The 23,586-nt window shown below is 45.9% G+C and overlaps 1 protein-coding gene across 2 annotated transcripts in view; it reads right to left on the bottom strand.

Moving 5' to 3' along the window:
- PRKAA1 (protein kinase AMP-activated catalytic subunit alpha 1) overlaps window positions 1–23,018 on the bottom strand; it is a 28,706-nt gene extending 5,688 nt beyond the window's left edge. For both annotated transcript variants that reach the window (XM_083154347.1, XM_083154356.1), the window contains exons 1-8: window positions 22,820–23,018; window positions 12,636–12,777; window positions 11,342–11,435; window positions 10,227–10,371; window positions 8,004–8,091; window positions 5,547–5,771; window positions 3,534–4,023; window positions 1,158–1,284 (exon numbers count right to left, since the gene is read on the bottom strand). In XM_083154347.1, coding sequence (XP_083010473.1) covers window positions 1,158–1,284; window positions 3,534–4,023; window positions 5,547–5,771; window positions 8,004–8,091; window positions 10,227–10,371; window positions 11,342–11,435; window positions 12,636–12,777; window positions 22,820–22,946 — 1,438 coding nt within the window. In that variant the 5' untranslated portion in view covers window positions 22,947–23,018. The remainder of the gene's footprint in view (window positions 1–1,157; window positions 1,285–3,533; window positions 4,024–5,546; window positions 5,772–8,003; window positions 8,092–10,226; window positions 10,372–11,341; window positions 11,436–12,635; window positions 12,778–22,819) is intronic.
- Between the last annotated feature and the right edge of the window lie 568 nt (window positions 23,019–23,586).

The following is a 23,586-nucleotide window of genomic DNA, read 5'->3' as shown; positions in this document are numbered from 1 at the left end:
CTAATATGACTATTACAATGTGCACTTACCTACAGATGGAGCAGCTCTCATTAGAGATGCTCCTAGAGATCGCCAATCGCCGCTGCTCACCATCCGCCAGAAGGGGGCGTGCGTGCCTCCCTAGCTGCCACCACCCCGCACTAACCCTACTCATCTCCATGAAGCGGAGACGGCCAGGGTATCCGCTCAAGCGTCCGTCAGATGTAGCGCCTCTCCGCCAGCCTGCATCAGAGAATCTGCCGATTCCCTGAGCTGGCTGAGAGGCGATACATCTGTATGACATAGGCACTAACTGCAACTGCTGTGCACAACACAGAAGCTAAAGGAGTACACAGAGGTCAGACACGAGCGAGCCACACCATAAATCGTTATTTGTAACCTGCGACTAAACGCATTTCTTTAAATAAAAAAAAAAAAACATTCATCTTATGTGCTGAGTACACGAAGTCTGTGGCTTTGATGCATAAAGATGCTACATTTAATAATTGCTACCAGTGGTACATCACATTAAAAGTTGTGCCACATAGCGCAAATTAAAAGGTGTATGAGGACACATAGCTGTAAAGGTGCCCATACACGTCCCGATGTGGGCAGTGCGATGTGCGCGCTCCCGCGGCACCTCATCGCACAGTACAATAAGTATGTGCTGCACATACTTTTGCACTTCGTTTTCATCGCATGCACAAGGCATGCGATGCGTGCTAGTTAAGCACAGAACGCACGCATCGGGACGTGTATGGGCGACATTAGTACAATGCTTATCAACTGTCTTCTCACCCCTCCCTGATATGAAACATGAATGTTCCCATGCCTCATCACTGCTGGGAGTATACCACACAGTGGGACAGATGTATCAAGCCTGGTAAAGTGGAAGGCAATAACGCACCAATCAGCTGAGTTTGAAAAATGAGTTCAGATTTGATTGGCTTCTGCGTTCTCACCTTCCACTTCCTGCTTTAGCACCACTATCACTTCATCAGGGTTGATGCATCTGCTGGAACACGAAGCGGTGCAGCTCAAATACAGAGGAGACTAGTATAGAGAGAGATCAGAGTCCAGGTGCTGTGCCCGATAAGACATGTTCAGATCCATGGGATGAGGTTCTGAGCGACTGAAGAGTGATGCGCCATACACTGTGCCTTGGCTGCGCTTCTTACCGTCAATACTGCGGAAGTCGAGCAGGTACGTCCTGCTGTCCACTTGGTACAGCTGCAGGCTCATTTTAGTGTGCATACTGGTTACCGGGTTTTTTCTCCTGACACGTAGGTAGTATGGATTCACTATCTGCAGGAGTCAAGTAAAGGAAGCGTGTTAATTTTCAATAGGCAATACATGTTTAAGGCCCATATATATTACAAAGCTCTATGATCTGGACACCAAATGGTGACAGACCTAAAACTGGAACATGGATCCATAGGTGGTTGTAGTTGTATAGATCAGTTGATCTCAACCTCGGTCCTCAAGGACCCCCAACAGTGCACGTTTTCCAGATCTCCTCACAGAATCACAGGGGAAATAATTAGCTTCACCTGTGATCTTTTAAAATGTGCCAGTGATTAATGAGTGCAGCTGTGCTGCTGCTGGGTGACCGGGAAAAACGTGCACTGTTGGGGGTCCTTGAGGACCGAGTTTGAGAACCACTGGTATAGATCATAGCATTCCGCACTCCAAATTCAATATTGATGACAACATACGCCAATGGTTATCAGCCACTCTCCTGAACCACTGGATGTTATAGGGGGTATTCAATTAATTCCCATTTTATCTGTCAGTCGAAAAACGTTCAGCAAATGACTTGACTAATTAGTAATTAGTCATTTTTTTGCCAATGCAGTTTAGTCTAAAGAAAAAAGTGAAATTGCATCGTGAGAAATGAGTAAAGACCGGGGTAATATCGCCTATTCAATGCGGTCGTTAACTACAGCAATTCTGCCGTTACCAACACTATTGAAGGTGGTCAGAAACGGACGTGTATTGTCAAATTCTCAGCCGATTTCAGGACTTTGACACTCGAATGTCGGTACATTGAATACCAACAGTTGAATTCTAGCGGAAGCCGGCGAAAACAGACAGGATTCTGAATGTCGGAATCCTGGACTGAATACTCCAAAACATACAAGCGCTATACAGCCACATCGATTTTTAAACATGTGACGAATACGCTGATCTTAATTTACGCTGTTTAAAAGGAGACATTGAAGTCACTTTAAAACCAGTATATAGACAAACCAGAACTTTTGTTGGTGTGTCTTGAATTAAAATCCATCTATCTATAAACTTGTGGAGAAAGAAGTACCAATGATATGTAATTGCGCAGAAACCGGTGTCACATGCATATTAAATCCCTAAGAAAAAAAAAAAACAGGACTCAAGCACGGAAACACACTGATTCCACTTAAAAAGCAGGGGGGGCCCGAATCAGCGTGCAACTCTGTTTTCTGGGTTTCCCGGACTTAAGTCCGTCTGCAGGGACTCATGTAATCTAATCAATGCTAGTTGAATACCACCAGCGTCTGCAATTAGCAGCATAATCACCGCAGCCAATTAAATACCCCTCTTAGAAGCTGTTCCAAAAGGAGGTTTGCTCCTTTAAATACAGAACCAGTGGTAGATGGTGTGGTCTCACTGGCAAGCAAAATAATTGGGGTTGCCTTACCAAGTATCCAATATGTACATGGAAATCTGCTTCTCTTAAAGACAAATGGTAGTATTCAATGCGACCGGCGAGGGGGTTAAACAGCGAGGATTGCTGAAGACCAGTGATCCTGGCTGTTTAACCCCCTCGCCAGCTGCTCGCCCTATTCAACGTTCTGGGGAAATCCTCGCAGTCACAGGACGGCGAGAATTCCCCAAAACAGCGAGACCCGCAGCTAATGCAGAAAACCCACTGTATTTAGCCGCGAGTCTCCCTGTTTCTGGAGCCGCATACGGCAATTCCCCCTCGTTCAAAAAAACGGAGCGAGGGGGAATTGGCGTATGAGGGGGGGTGCGTTGAATACGGACAGGGTGAGTGGTGACAGCGAGCAGGAAGCCGCTCGCCCACAGCATTGAATACACCCCAAAGTATTTTGAGTGATCCTTGCACCCTAGTGGAGAACGGTTCTCTTTATTACCCTCAAACAAGAGATGGCGTTCAATTCTGTGTAGGCCAGAACGGTACAGAGTTTTTCCCGGTGGCAATTCGTACTCTGAATAATTAGTGGGAATAGCTGGATTCATGCATTATCTTGTATTCTGATGTTGCTTTCTTTTATTGTCTTTTTATGCTTTACTGTTCATACTTGAATGTCGTTAAGTGTTCATTGCATGTGGGCATTTGATAATAAACATATATTATTATTATTATTATTAATAAACCTTTGAGCTCAAAAAAGTAGAGTTATAAAGTACTAGCCAATCTGTCTGAACTGTCATTTTACAAAGGGTTTTAAAAATTACAGGAGGCGGTTGGTACTTTACCGCTCCAAGATTTGTTACCTGAGGGTGTATGGAACAAGAGACAGTATATGAATTAGCATCTGGTTTGCCTTTACCTTCCACTCATAGCCCAACTGTTTCATGGCTCGGCAGACCTCAGCCATGATGTCATTCGGTCGGCTCTGACTCCGAATCCCCAGGTGCCATTTGGCTCTTCTAACTCCCACTTGGTGCTTCGATTTTTGTGGGTTTAACTCATCGAGGGTGTGCCTCTGGCGCGGGGACTCTGCTACCAAGAATGGTACTCTTTCTGGATGTGGGCGAGGTGTATGAATGTCATCGACAAAAGAATCCGGGGGACTTGTAGCTAAATAAAAATCTTTCGCCTCATTCATTATCCGCCTGTTGTCTATGATCAGATGGTAAGCGACTGCTAATGGGTCCTGGTGATTGCGGCTGTACAGGCAGCTCAGCACCTCCTCCTCCGTGCACTCGCACTTATCACACACTTCCTTTAAGGCTTCATCGTCAATCATGTTTGTACTGTACGTTGGGTCTTCTGGAAATAGGTACTTTGGGAGATCCTGCTTAAACCACTCGTGTTCTCTAAACGAAAGGATACAACAGACTGAGCACAGTAATCAAAGATGTTGGGGATTCAAGTTAAAGCAGAAAGTAATTGAAAAATCACAAGATCCCCATTAATGCAATTCAATTAACGCTCTTGTCAGGCACCCATTGATTTATACGTGCAGGATTTAGCCACTGGGTGTGGATTATTAAGGCAACAAGCATACGCTCTACACTATTGGTCTAAATGAAGTTAAACATAGTTGGGTGCCTATGTCGACATAGGTTCTCATGCGAGGAGAAAGGTCAACCCTGTGGGTAGCAACAATTGAATTGCTTTAATTTAAGATCTTATATAGTAGCTTTGGGGGGAGAATAACTGAATCACCCCCATTAGATCAGTTGCTGGATGCAACTTGGAAAGGAGACTTGAGGGGTAGGTTGGTGAAGAGTGAAATGCTGTGGGCCTCCCCTCATCCAGCTGATTCGGAGCATATTCAGAATTAGATTGCACAGGTGACATGGATCAGGCAAGACATTTAACATGAGGGAGAAGAGCCCTGCCTGAGCTTACACACCAAGGGCAACACTAAGCCACGTGAGGCGCATATATGTAAAATCATTTTAAAAGACCTCTTTTGCTTTAGGAAACTACCATAAAAATAAGACAATTGAAATATGAAAGTATTCTAGAGAAAAACCAAGGGTAAGAATTGCCCGCAGAAATAAAGAAAGACCAGATATATTATATATACTTCAAATAGGTACTGAGTGTCCATTTACATTCGTTCATTTATACTGCATTTAACATAGTATGTATTGTTCAATCAATATAGCATACTATGTACTTCTGCAAGGTTATGTTAGAGAGCACAGGTTCTCAAAGTCGGTCCTCAGGACCCCACACAGTGCATGTTTTGCAGGTCTCCTCACAGAATCACAAGTGAGATAATTAGCTCCACCTGTGGATCGTTTAAAATGTGTCAATGAGTAATGAATGCACCTGCTAAATGACCTGGGAAAACGGGAACTGTGTGGGGTCCCGGGGACAGAGTTTGAGAACCCCTGGTGTAGAGGGTTGACCGCATTTAAAAATCGCACTACTATTAACAGTGATTAGGTCGACACCTGAAAATGGTCGACATGGACCACACAGTCAACACATCAGGGTTTTTTGTGTCTATGTCGACTTGGACAACATGTAGGTCTACCGAGTCCGCGCGCCATGCTTCGGGCAGTGCCTAGCCGCGCTCAGCACACATTCTCACTCTATGCCCACTTGGAATAAACCAGTCTAAACAAAAACACGTGAAAAAAATCGTGTCGAACTGAGTGTTGATCATGCCCATGTTGACCTTAAGCTTGTGCCGACCTATGGTATGTCAACTATTTTCAGGTGTCAACCATTAGTGGTCCTGACCTAGACATTGTAGACCCAGGGACCGGTTCCCCTTCTGCAATTTACACAGTTATAAGCCCCCGTCACGGCCACTTTATACCGCCGGAAATAAAGCGAAGAAACCGTATCGCCCGTCTCATATACAGCTGGGACAAATTACCGAATATCTTTGATTGTTGCCCTCTTCATGGGGTCCACGAGCAGCATGTGCTTGAGCAGGCTGATAACAGGGGGGTTCAAATACTGAGGTGTGTAGAAAATGCCATCGCAGATTTTTTTGAATAGGGTTGGCACATGGTCATCGTCAAACGGAAGAGTCCCACACAGTAGCGCGTAGAGGATCACGCCGCTGCTCCATATGTCCACTTCTGGGCCAGCATACAGCCTTAAACACATAACAGTACTTCATGTTACAATCGTTAACCAAGAGTATGGCCTGCTGAAGAACTTCCGAAACAGAGGTCGCAACCAGATGGAACAACTGAACGTAAAATTAAGGTTACTTGTCCGAAACTGAACCAATTGTCTTCACTCCACCTAGAGTCTACTCCCCACCCAACCTCTCTATCCCCCCACCACCACCACCACCACTTCTCTGGTCCCCCACTGCCTATGAGTCATTTTTGACACTTCCCTTTCCTTAGCCTACCACATTCAATCCTGTACCCTATTCTAGCAGTTCCAGCTTTGCAACACCGCTCGCATGAGACCCTTCCTCTCTCAGAATGCCACCAAATCCACTGTCCACTCAAAATCATTTTACACTGAAACCCAGCATCCACCTGTGTCCAACCTGGGATGCAGAAAACTGGGTGAAGCCAGGTTTCAGATAGACTTATCCCTCTCAGACCATGGGATGGCTGTAAGTTGTCATTTATACTAGGATCTGGGTGAGTGTCATCTCTCCTGAGCTAGTCAACCAGCACTACTTAGGCATTACCTGGATCATGCCTTTCAGACCGCAGGTTACATGGGTTGTACTGGGATTAACCCCAATTGCAACCCGAGTAGCAGACCTGGGATTTAAGACCTGGGTTGACTCTTTCACACCGAGTCAGGATATGGGTTTCTATGGCTTACACTGATAATAGTCCAGGTCTGGTGAGAAAGGGGCATCAACGACCTCCTCAGTCTCCCTCGCTCCCATCTTGCTCTGTTCCGATCTTTACACAATGCAGCAGCTAGACTCTTCTTCCTCTCCTGCTGCTTCACATCTGCCACTCCTGTCTCTGCTAGGCCCTTCAGTGGCTCAGCTTCCAACTTCTCACCACCATCATGTTCAAATACACTTCTACTCCACTGCTCACTATGGGGATCACTACAATGGGAGTTCTAATTTACATGGTATACTGCTATGGGCAACATATCTGAATCTACTTCTTTACTTAGAACCTTCTAGAAGATAAGATCGTATCGGATTAGTTGCCCATAGCAACATCCCACCTTCAATATAACTCTGCTTTGTAAATTTCCCCCTACATCTCCAACCTGATCTCCCATAGACTACCTCCTGACTTCCCTACCCTGGTTGTCCAATGACTGCTGCCTTTCCTCTCCTCCCCTCTGGTAGAACATCTCACTCCAGAAGCCGAGATATCTGCTGCGCTGACCCCTACCATTGCAACTATCTCATCAGTCCATTACTGTATTCCAGAGCCTGCAGGCACTGAACACCCCCCCCCCCCCCCCCCCCGCCATTTATTAAAACCATACCATCAACTACTCAACCTTGTCTACCTCACCTCCATTTCTCTCACTCCTGCACTATACCTTAGACCGCCCACGCTACACCGACTCAATCCTTATGATTTGCATACGTGTCCCCTGTTCTCTTTATGCACTAAGCTTCTTGAGCAAGGCTCTCCTCCCTCCTGTTCTTATTACCTACCAGCTACACTCTACATAGCCTCCTCAGGTTCTCTTCCCTCGAACTCCATGGTTTTGTTTTCTTCAGACGAACTAGACCAGTTATCTGCGCTCATGCTATGTATACCATTCATCATTGGCTGTATTGCGTTGTAGTGCTATCTGTTACTTGTCTACTGTACTGTGCTCTGCACCTGTACTGTCTTATTGGTTTGACCTCTGTACGGCGCTGCGGACCACTTCTGATGCCCTACAAATAAAGCACAGTAGTAGTAATAATAATCAATACTTTGCGTAACAGAGGCACAAGAGACTACTCAGTAACCCAATTGAAGGACAATTTAGATTCCTAAAATCACTAATGGCAGAAGCTGGAACATTGGTTCACCTCCCTTGAAGGTTCTGTGTCCCCCAAGCCTTATTTTTATCCAGAACTGACGACAGATTGCCTAAGCTTTTTGCCTGGCTTTTCTGTGTAGTACCAGTATAAATACGGGGATGGAGATATAGAAGATGCTATTATATGGATTTACGAGTGATTTGCTTATTAGTGCTCAACCTTAGCATTTTACACTCCTTTATTACAGCCTGAAATTCATGTTTTTTTTCTTTAGACCACATGGATAAAACATACAATTTCTTCCACGGCTACACAGCTCGGAGGTAACCTTTACAGACATTTTGCTTTACAAATGTAGATACACCGGTGGAGGACAAGTCACCCGAAGGTGACAAACACAGATCTACGTACCGTCCCGATATTACTTCCGGTGCAGCGTAATTAGGAGACCCGCAGCTTGTCCTTAGAAACTCTCCGTCCGCCATCATGTTTGAAAGACCTGGAGGAAAAGGAAGGTGTTGGACACCACCATAACGTTACCCCTTTTTGCAAAACGGTATTTCATTGAAAAACAAAAACTACTGTAATTACAATTGTAAAAGTTTGATGCCAGTGTCGCTTCCTCGGAGCAGATGTGTTAGCCTAAAAGCCATCCAATATAGCTTAGCAAAAGTTGCCCACCACTGAAGAACACAGTAACCTTTTCCAATACAGATGTCCCTGATGGAAATGCTGCATTGGGATCAATCCAGAGCTAAACCAAGGGCATGATTCAGAGTCTATTGCAAAACCATGCAGGTGGGGCAGATGTAACATGTGCAGAGAGTTAGATTTGGGAGAGTTATTTCTACCCTGTGCAGGGTAAATATACTGACTGCTTTATTTTTACACTGCAATTTAGAATCCACTTTGAACACCCTTCCCCATCCAAATCTAAATCTGCCCCACCTGCAGTGCTGCATGGTTTTGTCCATTGAGAAACATTTTGCGCTTGCAATCAACTCTGAATTAGGCCCCATAAAGTTTCAATGAGCCATAATTTAACTACCCTCCACGTCCCCTGATCGAATACCTATTGGGCTGCATTAATTCTGCTGGAGACAGCATGTGTTCACTTACTGAAGCTTTGCAGAGGGACAATCATAAGACATTGGGGTAAATATATGAAGCGTAGAGAAGTGGTACCTATCCCTATAAAGAACGTTATGTGCCAGGTGATAATGCACCAGCCAATCAGATCCCAACTGTTAATTTACATATTGGAGATGATTGGCTGGTGCGCTATCACCTTGCACATAACGTTCTTTATGGGGATAGATACCACTACTCCAAGCTTCATACATTTACCCCACAGGGAGGTATAGTGACATGGGCAAAACCTATACCAGTGGCAATCTCTTTCTCCGCTTGTCTAATCACCTGCCCCTCAATGCTAAAATATAATCAGCCAATAACGTTATAGCAACTCAAAGCAGAATAGCATTCAGACATGATCAAGTTGTTCAGTTTCTTGTCCAAACACCAGAATGAGAACGTATTGTGATGTAAATGACTGAGCGTAGAATTGCTGATTCGCCTTGTATTTGCATGCACGGCTGTTTATAGCTTTTACAGAGGAAATAAACAAAACTAAGTGGGCAGCATGTCTGTGGGTAAAAGAGCGATGACATAGAATGGCCGTACTAACTCAGGCATCTGTTACAGTGGTATGCAGAATAGCAGCGATGTTCCCACAGCAAAACCAGCTGCTTACACTGGGTTCCAACTCCTGTAAGCCCATTACAAGCTGTAGCTACAGGTGCACCACAACATGCCCTGACGCGACTTTCATTACAACTACAACATGCAGGTGGTAGGTGACGACTTTGGATCCATCCTGCCTTGTGTCAATGGATCAGGATGGTGGTGTATAGTCCTCTGGAAACATGAGGCCCCGTAATACCAACTGAGCACCAGTTTATTGCCACAGCTTACTGGAGTTTTGACCATGTGCATCCCCTCTATGGCCATAGATTTTCAAATGAATACTTCCAGAAGGCTAACGCCCCATCTCATCAAGCACACGTCAGCTCAAGCTGGTTCCACAACCATTACAATGATTTCCTTTGCTTCCACAGTCACCAGATGAATAGAACTGGAAGGATGTGGCAGAATAAGTGGTTTGCTGTATGAATGTGCAGCAACTGTCATGTGATCTGGTTGTTGTGCGTATGCCACGTATAACGCAGGATGTTCTGGTGACTAAAGGGAAAGTTCTACACAGGGCTGGTGTAACTAAGAGGCCACTAGATTGGACAGTGCGGCTGACCACAAGATGTAAAGCTAGTGGGGAATCTGCCATCTATCCACAGTTCTATCCCCACCCCAAAACGATCAAGTACTCCAATGGGAGACTGATACAGAGCGGGGCGGGGCTTGGGAAATTGCATCAACTTATGCAATCAGAGGTAGTAGAACATTTCCCTTGTTTGTCTAGTAAGAGTAATCTATAAAGGCCCATACACACTATCAGACCGCCACATTGTCCAGATTATTAATGAGCAATAGCTTTATTAAAAAAATTCTGGCAGGGTATATGGGGCTTTAAGTTTATGTTAAGGAAATCTATAAGAGAAGCAGAACTCCCAGACTTACCGAAATCTGCTATCTTTGCATTCATATGTGCATCAAGAAGAACATTTTCTGGTTTCAAGTCTCGGTGCACCACCATGTGCCTGTGACAGTAGTCCACGCCAGAAAGGATCTGCTGGAATAAACGCCGGGATTCCTTCTCATCCAGCTGAAATACAAGTCCGTATGTACAATGGCACTGGCAATGAAGTCAATAAATCTTCAAACATATAAATTACTAAGCAGTACATTAAAATCTACAACGAACTGTAAAATTGCTGTAGAAGGTAAACCCATATACTATAATTACAATGCTGTTCTATTGGGTCATCCTGCAAATACAGGTCTGTTATAAGGCAAGAAACCATGAGCTGCTCTCACCTCCAGGACACACCAGCCACAACAGACGGCAATGTGACAACATTCCAGGTACCTGCAGGAGTTACAATAGGACAGGCTTCTACACTTTATACTAAGGAGGGTATGCAATTGGTGGTGATGGCTGCCATGCGCCAGCATTCTGGCCATCTATGAACAACAGATTTGCCCCACTCCATACAGGTCTGCAAGATCTGGTTTTATGCTCCCCCATGGACGAAAACCAATGCTGACAGCTGTACGGAACAGTTTTAGAAGGACATTTTGGTACTGTTAAGACTCAATATCTAATACAAAGATCTGGGAATAAAACATAAGTCACTGATTCACTAAGAACAGCTTCAGCTTAGTCTATAGATACAATACTTAACAACAAATAATCGCACAGACCCTCTTTATCCAGTAGACAATCCTGGGCATCACCGCTTTCATCTACCATATGCCCGAATTGAAAGCCATTACTCCATGTAAACAAAAAAAACTACTTCTGTATGTGTAATGTAAAGCCATTATTTAATAGAGGTGTCTGACCATTGGATAGTGGGTATCCCCATACCGGATAACCCAAGTGTAGCAGACATAACATGAGCATGTTCTTCAGAACAGAAAGGGCAGAGGACACCACCAATTTCAGTTGTAAATGTTTGTACAAGATGAAGTGGTGGTGGCACTCCAAAATGAAGTTCCTCCTCGCAATCTCGAACATCTGGTGCCTGGGTAGGTCAATTTTAGGTTACAAAAAAAAAAAACCAAGGTCTTACCTTTCCATTTTTACATATGTAATCAAAGAGCTCCCCGCCAGCGACATGCTCCATTACCATAAAGATATCCGTTGGTGTACTTATTACCTGGTACCTGAGGAGGACAGACATGTAAGGCTAATGTGGACATGCTACATTAAAGTGATAAAAATTTTGGCCCTAGGGATACTGGGAAAATAATTTTAACACTCTGGGCGCCGTAACCCAAAGTTTGGGAACCACTGGTCCAGGCTGCGTGCTTTTTTTTTTTTTTTTTTTTTTTTAATACTCCTTTTGATCAAGTGCATTTTTATTTGCCAACAAAATCAAGTGCACAGTTGTAGATCTTATATTTAGTCTGTTATTTTTCCTGAATTAAATGTGTGTTAATTCAGCCTGCTTGAATTTTATTTTGGATACATCAATGAAGTCCATCTATGGTGTCAATTCGATTCAGCGCACTAGGAATACCACAAAGAAGCTCTCGGAGTTATTCAATTGTTCACGCTGTTATGTGGAAGAATGCCGGTTCTTATGATTCGAGGCGTGTTTAGCCGCTGGAACAGTCATTCTCCTACTTAAGTGCCTGCCGCCATGCTGTTTAGTCCGATGTCTGCTCACACCCCCGGAGGGTCTAGCCAGGCATAACAATGCGTTGTATTGAATAACTCTTGGAGCTTCTTCCTATGGCGCTGAATTGACCCTATATTTTTAGGTGAGGTCAGCAACACCAGTTATCTGGACTGCAGCACATAGTTATACGTTTATTGGATGCATTTAGGCACTTGGAAATTTTATCTAGCAGGTTATAGATTTTTATCAAAATGAAATAATCAAATGTTTGGTATCCCCCCCAATAATGTAATCGCCTTTTCCTGTGACAAACCAAGGTCACTGTGCTTGTTACAGTAACAGCCTGCAAGACTGACATGAATGCTTTCTGCCTCACTGCCATTTCCATAGAGCCGCTGTGTAATACATCCTGCAGGCACTGAAGACTCATTGCATACTGCACCGATGCAAACCCCTCGCAGTCACTGTTACAACAGACTGTGGAGCAACAGCCAGAAGTGGTTTGTTCAAGATTAGTCATTATATTGAGCAACCGCCCATTCGATAATAAAACCCTTTGATCAATGATCTGGGGACAAAACAATGTGTACCAGAACACAGCATTACTGCAACCAAGCTGCACTTACATTTCAATTATTCAGTGTCTATATAGTTCTTGTAGTTGTGGATTCTAAGCTACATTGCCAATTCTGTAGGAGGAAAACGGAAGGTACCAGAGCTATTCCCATAGGGAAACACTTACAGCTTAATGATATGAGGATGTCGGAAGAGTTTCAGGTTTTGGATCTCCCTCCGTATCTTTCCCACCACATCAAGGCTCCTGATCTTCTGTCTGTTCAGAATCTTCACAGCGACCTTGTGCCCGGTTAGTTCATGTTTACCAACTATAAAAATCGCACACAAAAAATTGTATTAAAATAAATCAAATCTTCAGTCACTTGCTCATTTCTACCCCATCTGTGTCACCCGTGTATGGCCACACCTCCCCCTTTAGAATGTAAGCTCTCACGAGCAGGGCCCTCTCCGCTCGTGTGCGTTGCCTACTGTTACTGAAACCATCTTTAAAATTATTATTATAATCCTTTATTTATATGGCGCCACAAGGGTTCCGCAGCACCCAGTTAACTGCACCAAATCATCTGGTTTTCTGTTGCCCTGACACTTGTCAGTTTTGCTTATTCATTTATGTACTCTGTAATTGGGAGCTGCGGATCCCTTGTGGCACAAATAAAGGCTATAATAGGAATGTGTGTACTCAAACACGTATCCTAGAACACATAGAAACAAGCAGATAAAGACTACAAGAATGTGTGTCGCAACATAACCCAATGAAGCACGCTGTACGGATATGCCATAACTATAGCTGGGAAACTGGAGATAAGAACCTTCAATGTATAGGCCACAGAGTTAATTAGTATTTTATTGGCTCTACTAATCTGCTTAATCAGTGTTAAGTGGAAAGCTGCGCAGGAGATGGATATACTCACACAGGATCGATGAACTAGAACAGAGCAGTTTCAGGTACAGAGTTTCCGCAATAGGAGTGTCAGGACAAAACTAAACCAGTCCCTGTACACTAGCACTGGGAACCTAGAAGTGCTGTACTTAATTTAAGTATCGGTACACATTTGCTTTACTGTAAAACGTCATTAAAAAGTTACTTGCACCTTCCCAAACACAGCTCCTTATTAAGGATAGAGCAAAGTTCAGACACATCACATAACTATATAGAGGTTTTTACTCAAAAGCAGGTATCAGTCTAATGGGGCATTAATCTCCCCGTGTGCAGGTCTCATTTCTAGACGATCTGACTAGAATCCGCAATCTGAGAGACCGTGAATCATTCAGCACGGAGGCTCACTCGCTCCACGTGTACGGGACATTAAACGTTATACGCTATGTAGAAAAAAGTGATTTGACACAGACCGCAAATTGCATAGTGCAACACTATGCAAAACCATCCGTCTGCTGGTAATACCAAAAATGAGCGCCTTTCCCAGCGATGTGGGAGCGAGCATCACCGTGCCATACACACTGGGCAGCTTTGAGCTGAAAGCCGCCCAGAGTGTATGGGCCTTGAGAATGCACCCTTCATTGGAATTCATCCCAGAGGTTCACCGTTGGGTTAAGATAGGCATGGCCAAACTATGGCCCTCCCGCTGTTGTTAAATTACAAGTCCCATCATGCATTGCCACAGCTTTGCTATTAGGGAACACTAAAGCTATGGCAAGGCATGCTGGGATGTATAGTTTCACAACAGTTGGAGGACCACATCTGATGAGAGAAAAGCCATAATCTGCCACTACATAACACTTCTCTGCCATTGATCTACTGTCCAGTTTTTGTGCTCCTTACACCACAATAAAAACTGGACAGCATTCTTCTTTATTATTAGAAGTTTATGAGCAGCTGCTCACGCATAATATCCAGGTACATGGGCCTCAGAAGAAAAGGGGTGTAACCAATTACCCCCATTAAAACATTGGAACTTTGTACACCAATTTTTTTTTTAAACTGCTATCCAATTAGATCACCAGACAAAATTACAGTGTGCCCAGTGATCAGCACCCTGCTCAATAAAAGAAACAAGGGAGAGAACACCAAATACCAATCTCCGGGGAAAGGGTGGGGGCTACTGAAAGCACCTTGTACATGGTAAATCAGCTGGGAGTCAGACAGTAAATCCATGTTTATACCAGCAGTCATACTATCTTCTTCCTACCTGTAACTGCCATCATTCAGCTAATGTAGCTATGTTTATGTATCCTGTACTGGCCTTTTGTTGTATTAAACTTGTGCTGGGGTAGACACTGCGCGATTCCCGCGGCTGCCGTCATAGTTCACTAAGCTGTGCGCATCGTTAATGATGATGCCATATTCATGTATATGTTTGCTCGTGTAATCTCTGAACAAAGTGCATGCATTTCAATACCTTCTTCTGCATATGTGGATAACATTAAGCTGACGCGGTGTTCCAGAATATGGACTCATTTGTTAAATCATGATCAACAGCCTATATAACATTAGAATACACCCATTGTGGTTGGGATTTTAAAACCGTCCCATGTGTAGCACAGGCCATCTGAAATCCATGTGTACAAATCCCAATGATATATTCTAGTGTTAATTAGTCAAGGAAACATTCTATATCAAGCAGCAATGTTTCCTCCTGTCTCTTCTCCCCACCCAGACAGTACGTTTATGTATAGTTTGTCTCTATAGCATTCTAGCTATCATTCTTATGTGGTACATACATTACTTTATTGTGATAAGTTATCATTGGATTGTTGCACTGTTGAATGTCTATGTATGTGGGTTATATCATCACGATTCTTGCTGGTTAGAGTTGTACATGAAAGCAGGTTGGGCCTGTCTCACACTGTTCTGTGGAACGTGAGGAATCTTTAATGCAATAGTAAGATCAATGTGGAATGCATACATTAGCCAGGAATCCATGAATTACAGGATTGTATCCCGTTTCCGCTTTCCTTTAATCCGCTGGAAAATAAATAAGGATTAAAAAGGGTTGAGTTTACCTGAAGGGTAAAAAAAGGGGCAGACTAGATGGGCCAAATGGTTCTTATCTGACGTCAAATTCTATGTTTCTATGATATTGACCGCATACACTGGGCGATATGCACGTGATATCGATAACTAAATCAATATTGTCGATATTGTTAATGATATATCGTCCTGTGTGTACCTAGCTTAAGTGACTGTTTTTGCTTATTTGTTTATCAGTCTGTAATTGGGGGCTGCAGATCCCTTGTGGAACCATATAAATAAAGCAGAATAATAATCATCACCTTACTAAATTGCATCAACATCTTGCAAGATTAGAGAGTCAATTCAATGAAAATCAGTCTTAAGGCCCCCATACACTAGGGCGACTTGTCCTTAGGACAAATCAGCCCCGATTTCCCCTGAGCTTCCCGGGCAGCTCCCCGGGGGAGCTGGATAAGTTTTGGCGCTTGATGTGCCATTTTTTACATGTGATAAATCGGATGCGATTTATCACATGTAAAAATCTGGGAGGGGCATAAGGAGCAGGCTGGAAGTGGGTACCTGTCCAGGGAGCGGCAGGAGCAGGGACTGGTCCGGGGAGCGGCACAAGGTGTAGCGGCAGGCAGCGGATGGTTGTGGGTACCTGTCTCCCAGACTCCTGACTCCCAGAGTGGGTACCTGTCCGGGGAGCGGCAGGAGCAGGGACTGGTCCGGGGAGCGGCACAAGGTGTAGCGGCAGGCAGCGGATGGTTGTGGGTACCTGTCTCCCAGACTCCTGACTCCCAGAGTGGGTACCGGTCCGGGGAGCGGCAGGAGCAGGGACTGGTCCGGGGAGAGGCACAAGGTGTAGCGGCAGGCAGGGAGCGGGGACTGCGGCGCAGATGCTGAGCAGAGACCGGGGGGGCGCGGCGGGACAATAGAAGGAAATCCTATTCAAATGACTGAGCGGCCACTGATTGGCTGGGAACTCAGCCAATCAGCGACCGCCCAGTCTTTTGAATAGGATGGTTTCTATTCTCCCGCTGCTCTGCGGTCCCCACGGCGAGCGGCTGCACATGATTAATCTTATGTGCAGACCGACATCTGGATCTGATCCGATGCGCACGGTTGGTCATGCATACAGCTTAATCTGAGGATACCACTTGCTGCTAAAACCAGAATGGCCACCCGCCGTTCCATCGCTCCTTGCATCGGTAAGTGTGTATGCACTTGCCGATCCGGGTCCCTGTTGCCCGTACTGTCACATGACCTCTGTTTACCAGAAACGAAGAGGCCAAACCTAGTTCTACACTACACTTAAATCAGCGAGAGTTATTGGGTTTAAAAGTTAACCACCGATTATATCAATTGTGTAACAGCAATATTTGCCAACCAACCAGCCTTCCCTATGCATTGTATAGCAAAATTATTAGAGGCTTGGAACGCAGGATTCAACAGGAAATCTGACTAACACGTACTTCCACGGCCAAGGTCACAATCACAATGAGACCGGAGTTTCTATTTTAAGGTAGAAAAGTTAATGTGAATTCTTCCGACTTAGTTGAGTAACCCCACAAATTGGATTTGTCCTAATAAGACAATTAATTAATCTGTCCGACCAATTGCCCATGTGCTGCCTTCTATCACTGCTCAGAAATATACACAAATGCTGCTATTCTTTTTTTTTTTTTCAAGAATCCCAGTTTATTCTGTAGAATAATTAATCTCAGGCATATACGTACAGTGGGATATAGCAGATAAATGGTTCACACAAACAGCAATAGTACTTGGCACTCGGGAGGTAGACTTTCGGCACATAAGTGGAGTAAATGCAGGTTTAACCTCTTAAAAAGTCCACCGGAACAGACAAAGCCTTTAATTCCACAGATCGCGGTGGAGTGTGAAAAAGCTCCATGTTTAAAATCCTAGCGCCAGTCAATAAGTGCACTCATCTACAACAGAAGATTACACTGGCAAGAGGGCCAACAATACCATTTAAAGTTTGTATTATTGATTAGCTGAAGATCTGTATACAGAAAGAAAATATACCAATGCTGACAATCGCTTAAGATCCCCATTTCCAATATAACTGCAGACAAAAGGACACCGGTAGTTTATTTAAATAAACCCTGGGGCATTTTCAACAATGGGAATAAGCTCTTCTAGGAAGGCGGTAATAAATGCAGTACAAAGCGCTGACTGGAAACTCCTCTACACCCCGGTAAGCACTTGTCAGCTAATGGCAGTTGTCATGGCTTTTACGGCACACCTCTCTGGGGCGTGAGGCATATATTTCCATGTATCTTTCCAGAATGGCAAAACACACCCATCTCCTAGAATGGTCATCCCTTAGAACGGTACACATATGATATACCGGCAATAGGGATGCAGATAGTCAAAAGACAGACCCTGCCATCCCAATAAAGAAGCCCAACAAGGGCTCTATTAGGTACCTAACCTTGCCCCAATCCCTCCCTTGTAGCAGCAAACCGCACCCATCCCCCCTGCAGCCTGACCCTAACCCCATACCACCTAAACGGCCCACATCACAGCTTAAGGCAAGGGTGGGCAACATGCGGCCCGCTGCTGTATGTGTGTCCGATGGTGGCTGTGTGCGTGCAGCCCAGCCCTGTGTAGCAGACGCTCAGCCTGTGCATAGCAGGCGCCAGACACAGCCCGGTGTATGCGCGAAAGGCAGCAGGACTACACCCTACGTGCACACAGCCGTCATCAGACACACATACAGCAGTGCCGAGCTGCCCGCATGTCACTACAGCCGCATCACTGTCGCCGAGGATGGGTGAGTTGCAGTGACTGCAATCGGCGCAATTTTTCAAGGCTGGTGCACAAGTGTTTGGAATAGCTAAAGAGGGGCAGGTGTGCGCCATTACTAACGGGGGCAGGTGTGCGGCATTACAAATGGAGGAGCTGGTTCGTGGAAATATGAGGGACATGGAATAATGTGACTTACTGTGAAATTTCACTCATTCAGGGTGGCATATTGTGACTTTTGGCTCAATCTGTGCAGCATAATATGTAAAGGGCAAGTATTAAGGGCCTACCATTGTGTTGCATAATGTGTACAAGGGGTATATGTGTGTGCTACAATGCCTTCAAATACACACCCCCTTTTCAGTGACCACACCTATTTCTGGAGTGCGGCCCTCGAATATCTGCTGGAAGTATTAAGTGGGCCCCCAGCTGAAATAATTGCCTGCCTATGGCCAAAGGCCACCTTTTAAGTGCCTTAAACCCCCCTTCCTAAACCTCCCTTCACTAGTTTCTAAATCTAACCCCCCCACCTTCCTCAGAATGACTATAACCCCCATCTATAATTACAATATTCCGGCATCGGCATTCTGATACGTTCAAAGTGCCGGCGTCGATGTCTTGACAGCAGTCGACGTCAGTATACTGACCGCACACCACCACCCCCCCTAGAACAAATACACTGCAATTAGGAGTTTGATCAGACCTATTAATGTTAAATTTTTAAAATCCGTTGATAGGAAACTTGAAGCTTTGAATCAAAAACGTAGAGTTCTTGGTGTAGAAAACATGGAAATGAACCCTGTTCTGCAACCCTTATTTAGGAAAAAAATGTTTTCAGCCCATATGAGATAGGACGGTTCCAGAGTATGCATTTAAGAGTTAACACGAGTAATGTTATGGGTTTTTTTTCCTTCAAAATGTAAGCAGAACAGCTACCTATTCATTCAGCAGCACCTTGTCAGTAACATTTATGTTGTGTCCTCCAAAGGGAACACGCTCAAGGTGAACCACATACTGTTTAATGACTGGCTTGCCTGTCGAAAAGCCATAAATTGTTATTACACCGAACAGCGATTAACAACAAACTTGGGCTACCAAAAGCGCTTGTTCTTTAAATTGTGTAATGGTTACAAAACCGCTACAGTCTGCACAGCACAAAGTTACATTCTGGATTCCCAGACGCACATTTCTGAATATGATGATAGAAACTTTTACAGGTAAGTAGCACAGTGCAACTTTGATGGAAAGTGAAGCCATTACTTGGAGTTAATATGTAACATGCTTATTACCAAGCTAATAGTATTGACCGTCTCGTAGGCATGTTACACGCTAGCTTCCAATCAGAAATAGTTTCAATTTCCAGTAAAAACGCATCTAAAAACCGCTAAATGATTTGTTTAGTGTCACACAGATTTAACCTAAAACTTTTGCAAAAACATTTTGATGTATCTCATCCATAGGAGCCAACAAACACGGATTAAGTACGCTGCATAAATAAAAGGCACAGTGACAGACCAAAGCAAATAAGTGTTAAGGTCCATACACACTGGGCGATTATGCCCAGCGTGTATGGACAGCGATGATGTCAATCATCGCTGTGGGGAAAGCCGCTCAGTGCATACAACACTAGTGTTCCCGCTAGGCTGTTTTAGCGGAGCGCTGCGCCCTGCCCGATTTCTAAAGTGAGAAATGTGCCCTGCCCCACTGGCAGCGCCACGCTAAACCAGCCTGCCTTTGTCCCCGCTGTTTTGACCGGGAAAGCCCGGCGCCGCTGTACATAGCGATGCCCGGCACTTCCCCGGCAGTTTACAGCCTTCCGGGTGGCCGGGTCCGCCCCCTGTGCATGACGCCGCCGGCCGCGCCCAACCCTGTGCATGACGCCGCCGGCCGCGCCCACTCCTCTGCGTGATTCCGCCGGGCACGCCCCTTTTTGTCACGGCGCGGCCAGGGCACGCCCCTTTTGTGATGTTGGCGGCCCGGGCACGCCCAAAATAGTGACATCGGCGTGCCCGGTCCGACCCCCCCGCCCTGCCAGCCCTAGTTCCTAGAAGGAACACTACAACACTGAGCGGCTTTTCCCCTGCACGGCGCCGACGGAGAGGGGAGGGGGGCGTTGCATAATGCAGAGCTATGCAAAGCCGTCCTCAACGCCGCTCATCTGCTGGTATAAACAGCAGATGAGCGGCTTTCCCAGCGATGATGCGGGAGCGCGCAGCAGTGCTCATCGCTGGGGCATACACACTGGGCGGCTTTGAGCTGAGCCCATACACACTGGGCTCAAAGTCACCCAGTGTGTATGGGCCTTTAGAATATAGCCCTAATAAGTGTTCGAATATAGCCCTAATAAGTGTTCGAATATAGCCCTAATAAGTGTTTGAATATAGCCCTAATAAGTGTTCGAATATAGCCCTAATAAGTGTTAGAATATAGCCCTCCCATGAATCACAAGCCAAAAGATTGAGTGGATGAAGCAAGATCCCTGAAGGGTGGGGAGGTTATCAATGGCTAGCATGGGTTCTGCTAGGACAGTGATGGCTAACCTTGACACTCCAGCTGTTGAACTACACATCCCAGCATGCCCTGCTACAGTTTTGCTATTTGGCCATGCCAAAACTGATGTAGGGCATGCTGGGATGTGTAGTTCAACAGCTGGAGCGTCAAGGTTAGCCATCATACGAGAATGCCAACATAGATTAGGATGCAGGTTAGGACGTAGGAATCCCAACTGCCGGCACCCCAAACGCAATATTTAGGAGCGGTGGCATTAGGCCTGGAGGGTTAGGTTTAGGAATAAGTGGGGGGATTTAGGGTTAGGCTGGGGCTAAGGAGGCTCACCTGAACCCCCCTCCAGTCTGTATTCCCTCTATCCGTATGTACCCCACTAAAATTTATAAAGTACATAGTACGTTCCACAGACAAACAAACCTCTAATACCGCTTTCACACTAAAATCCCGGGTCTGACCTGGGTTGGCGCTGTTTATACTGTACACAGGTGCAGTGTTACTGCACCTGTTGGCGCTTCGAGGTAACCTCTCCAAGCACCAGGTACCCGGCAGGTCCCATAATGTAAACAGGATCTGGGACAGACTGCTCACACTGCCCCCTACACAGGCTGTTACAGCGTCCAAACCAGGACACTCAACCCAGATTTTTTTTCTTAGGAAACATTTCACAACCGAGCAGCAACCTAGGTTAGCCCGAGCCGAAGCAGTGGTGCGAAAGTCATAAGACAATCACCTCCCGGGTAGTAAAAGATAAACATAACACACTGGTAAGTGTGTGCAGCACCCCCTCTCTAGAGAAATGGAGCCATTAGCAGTTCTTTTTGGAAATTTGACACTAGATTTTTGCAGAAAATCGTCAGAATAATGGTACTGGCCTCTGCCCGATTGATTGGTGTGCCTCTGAAAATATATGTGTCATTTTATCTGTCAAACCAGGAAATCAAATCACTTCTGTAAGTAACATTGGACTAATGGGATACCTGTAACTAATACTGTAGCTGATTACAAGGTAGTCCTGTGGTTTATCAATAGCGTTCAGATGTGCTCAGCCATATCCCAAAAGAAAAACATACAGAAATCTCAACTTTCTAATTATAGCACCAACACCCTACCCCCGCCAACTCAAGTACCACTTATACTGCATCACCATGTAGGACACAATACCTTAATACACCAAACCTTAAGGAAACCTTTAGGTCTTTAATTATATAGTGCATATATACTCTACAGCTCACAGTCCGTAGTCCCCAGTACACACTAGTTTTTCTTTGTACAAGACAATTATACAACAAAATACAAACCCACACTATACTGATGTGATCCCCATTCTATTATCACCCTCTAACACCAATCAATTACACACCATCCCATCAGTTCAAATCCCATTAAAAAGACATCACCTATTAAACCCATCCCCAAAACCTCAACCCACTAAACCCGCCATTGGCCGAATAGACCCAACGTCCTCCCGCCACCCCATGTCCTCTGTCCCCACAAGATGCCTGCCACCACACACCCTTATCTCAAGATTGCCAGCCACCCCTGCGTCATCTGCCCCCAAGTGACGCCAGCCACCCCGGCGTCATCTGCCCCCAAGTGACGCCAGCCACCCCGGCGTCATCTGCCCCCATGTGACGCCAGCCACCCCTGCGTCATCTGCCCCCATGTGACGCCAGCCACCCCTGCGTCATCTGCCCCCATGTGACGCCAGCCACCCCTGCGTCATCTGCCCCCATGTGACGCCAGCCACCCCTGCGTCATCTGCCCCCATGTGACGCCAGCCACCCCTGCGTCATCTGCCCCCATGTGACGCCAGCCACCCCTGCGTCATCTGCCCCCATGTGACGTCAGCCACCCAACATGCTAGAGTGCTCCACCCCACAAAAGGCACATCCCCATACTCCCCATTCCCTTCTCCAACACCCATTAACTCCCCCACACAATGATAACTCCTGTCAGCCACAAATCTGCAGCCAGTGTGGAACTGCAAGTACAAGCCTGCCAGACCACACTGCGCCACACACCGGTAACCCCATGTGTCCACACACCCTCATACCACCCAGCAACACCCGAACATCCCGGCTCACCGCTCCCATGCGCCCCCCACCCGCCTCTGCACCACGCAGGAGGCCAGCCCGGCTCCACCAGCCACAGCAACCACTTACTCTTCACTTTGCCGAAGGTGCCGACCCCGAGCGTGTCCCCCAGGATGTAGTGGCCGATCTTCACCCTCCCGTCATGGTGCTTCTGTTTATCAGCCGCCATCTTCAACAAGGAACTGAGGCTGCGCATTGCGCGCTCCAGGCGGCGACTGATGAGGCGGGGGCGCGCACGCTGTCAGGCTGCGGGGGGGCGCGCACAGAAGGAGGGTGCAGGCGGGCGGGAGCCTGGAGCGCGCGTATCATTTATCAGCCACGGAGAGGGGCTGATTGGCTCGCGGATCAAAAGGGCGGGGTTACATGGTTGCCCTACTGACATAAGTAAACAACAACCCGCGGTCAGGCACTGGCAGTGAGTGACTGCGCCCACAATGAGGGCTGTGCAGGGAGGGGTGTGTCACTGGCAATAGTGCAGTGCTGCCGGGGTCACATCCTCAATGGCCTCCGTGGTGTCATCCTGCCCTCTAATGGCTGTATACATGTTGTACACTGCATGTCTATATAAGGCTGCATTACAGTCTGCTTAGAGGCGAGCCAACAGGTCCCATAGCATAGGTTGCAGCTGAGCACTTATGACTTACAGCATGTAAATCAGCCAAATCTATTATATAACTGTACGGTGACCACCTAGCACAGGTACACTGGGCACCATAGTGCTAGGCCCGTTGATCATGTCAACCTTTTGACCCTGTCGACCTATTGACCCTGTTGGCCTATTGCATGCTGACCTTTTTGGTGTAGATCAGGCATGTCCAAAGTCCGGATGAAAAGTA

Source organism: Crinia signifera, chromosome 1 (assembly GCF_055691185.1).
Source record: "Crinia signifera chromosome 1, ASM5569118v1, whole genome shotgun sequence".
NCBI lineage: Eukaryota > Metazoa > Chordata > Amphibia > Anura > Myobatrachidae > Crinia > Crinia signifera.
This window is presented reverse-complemented; position numbering and strand designations above follow the sequence as displayed.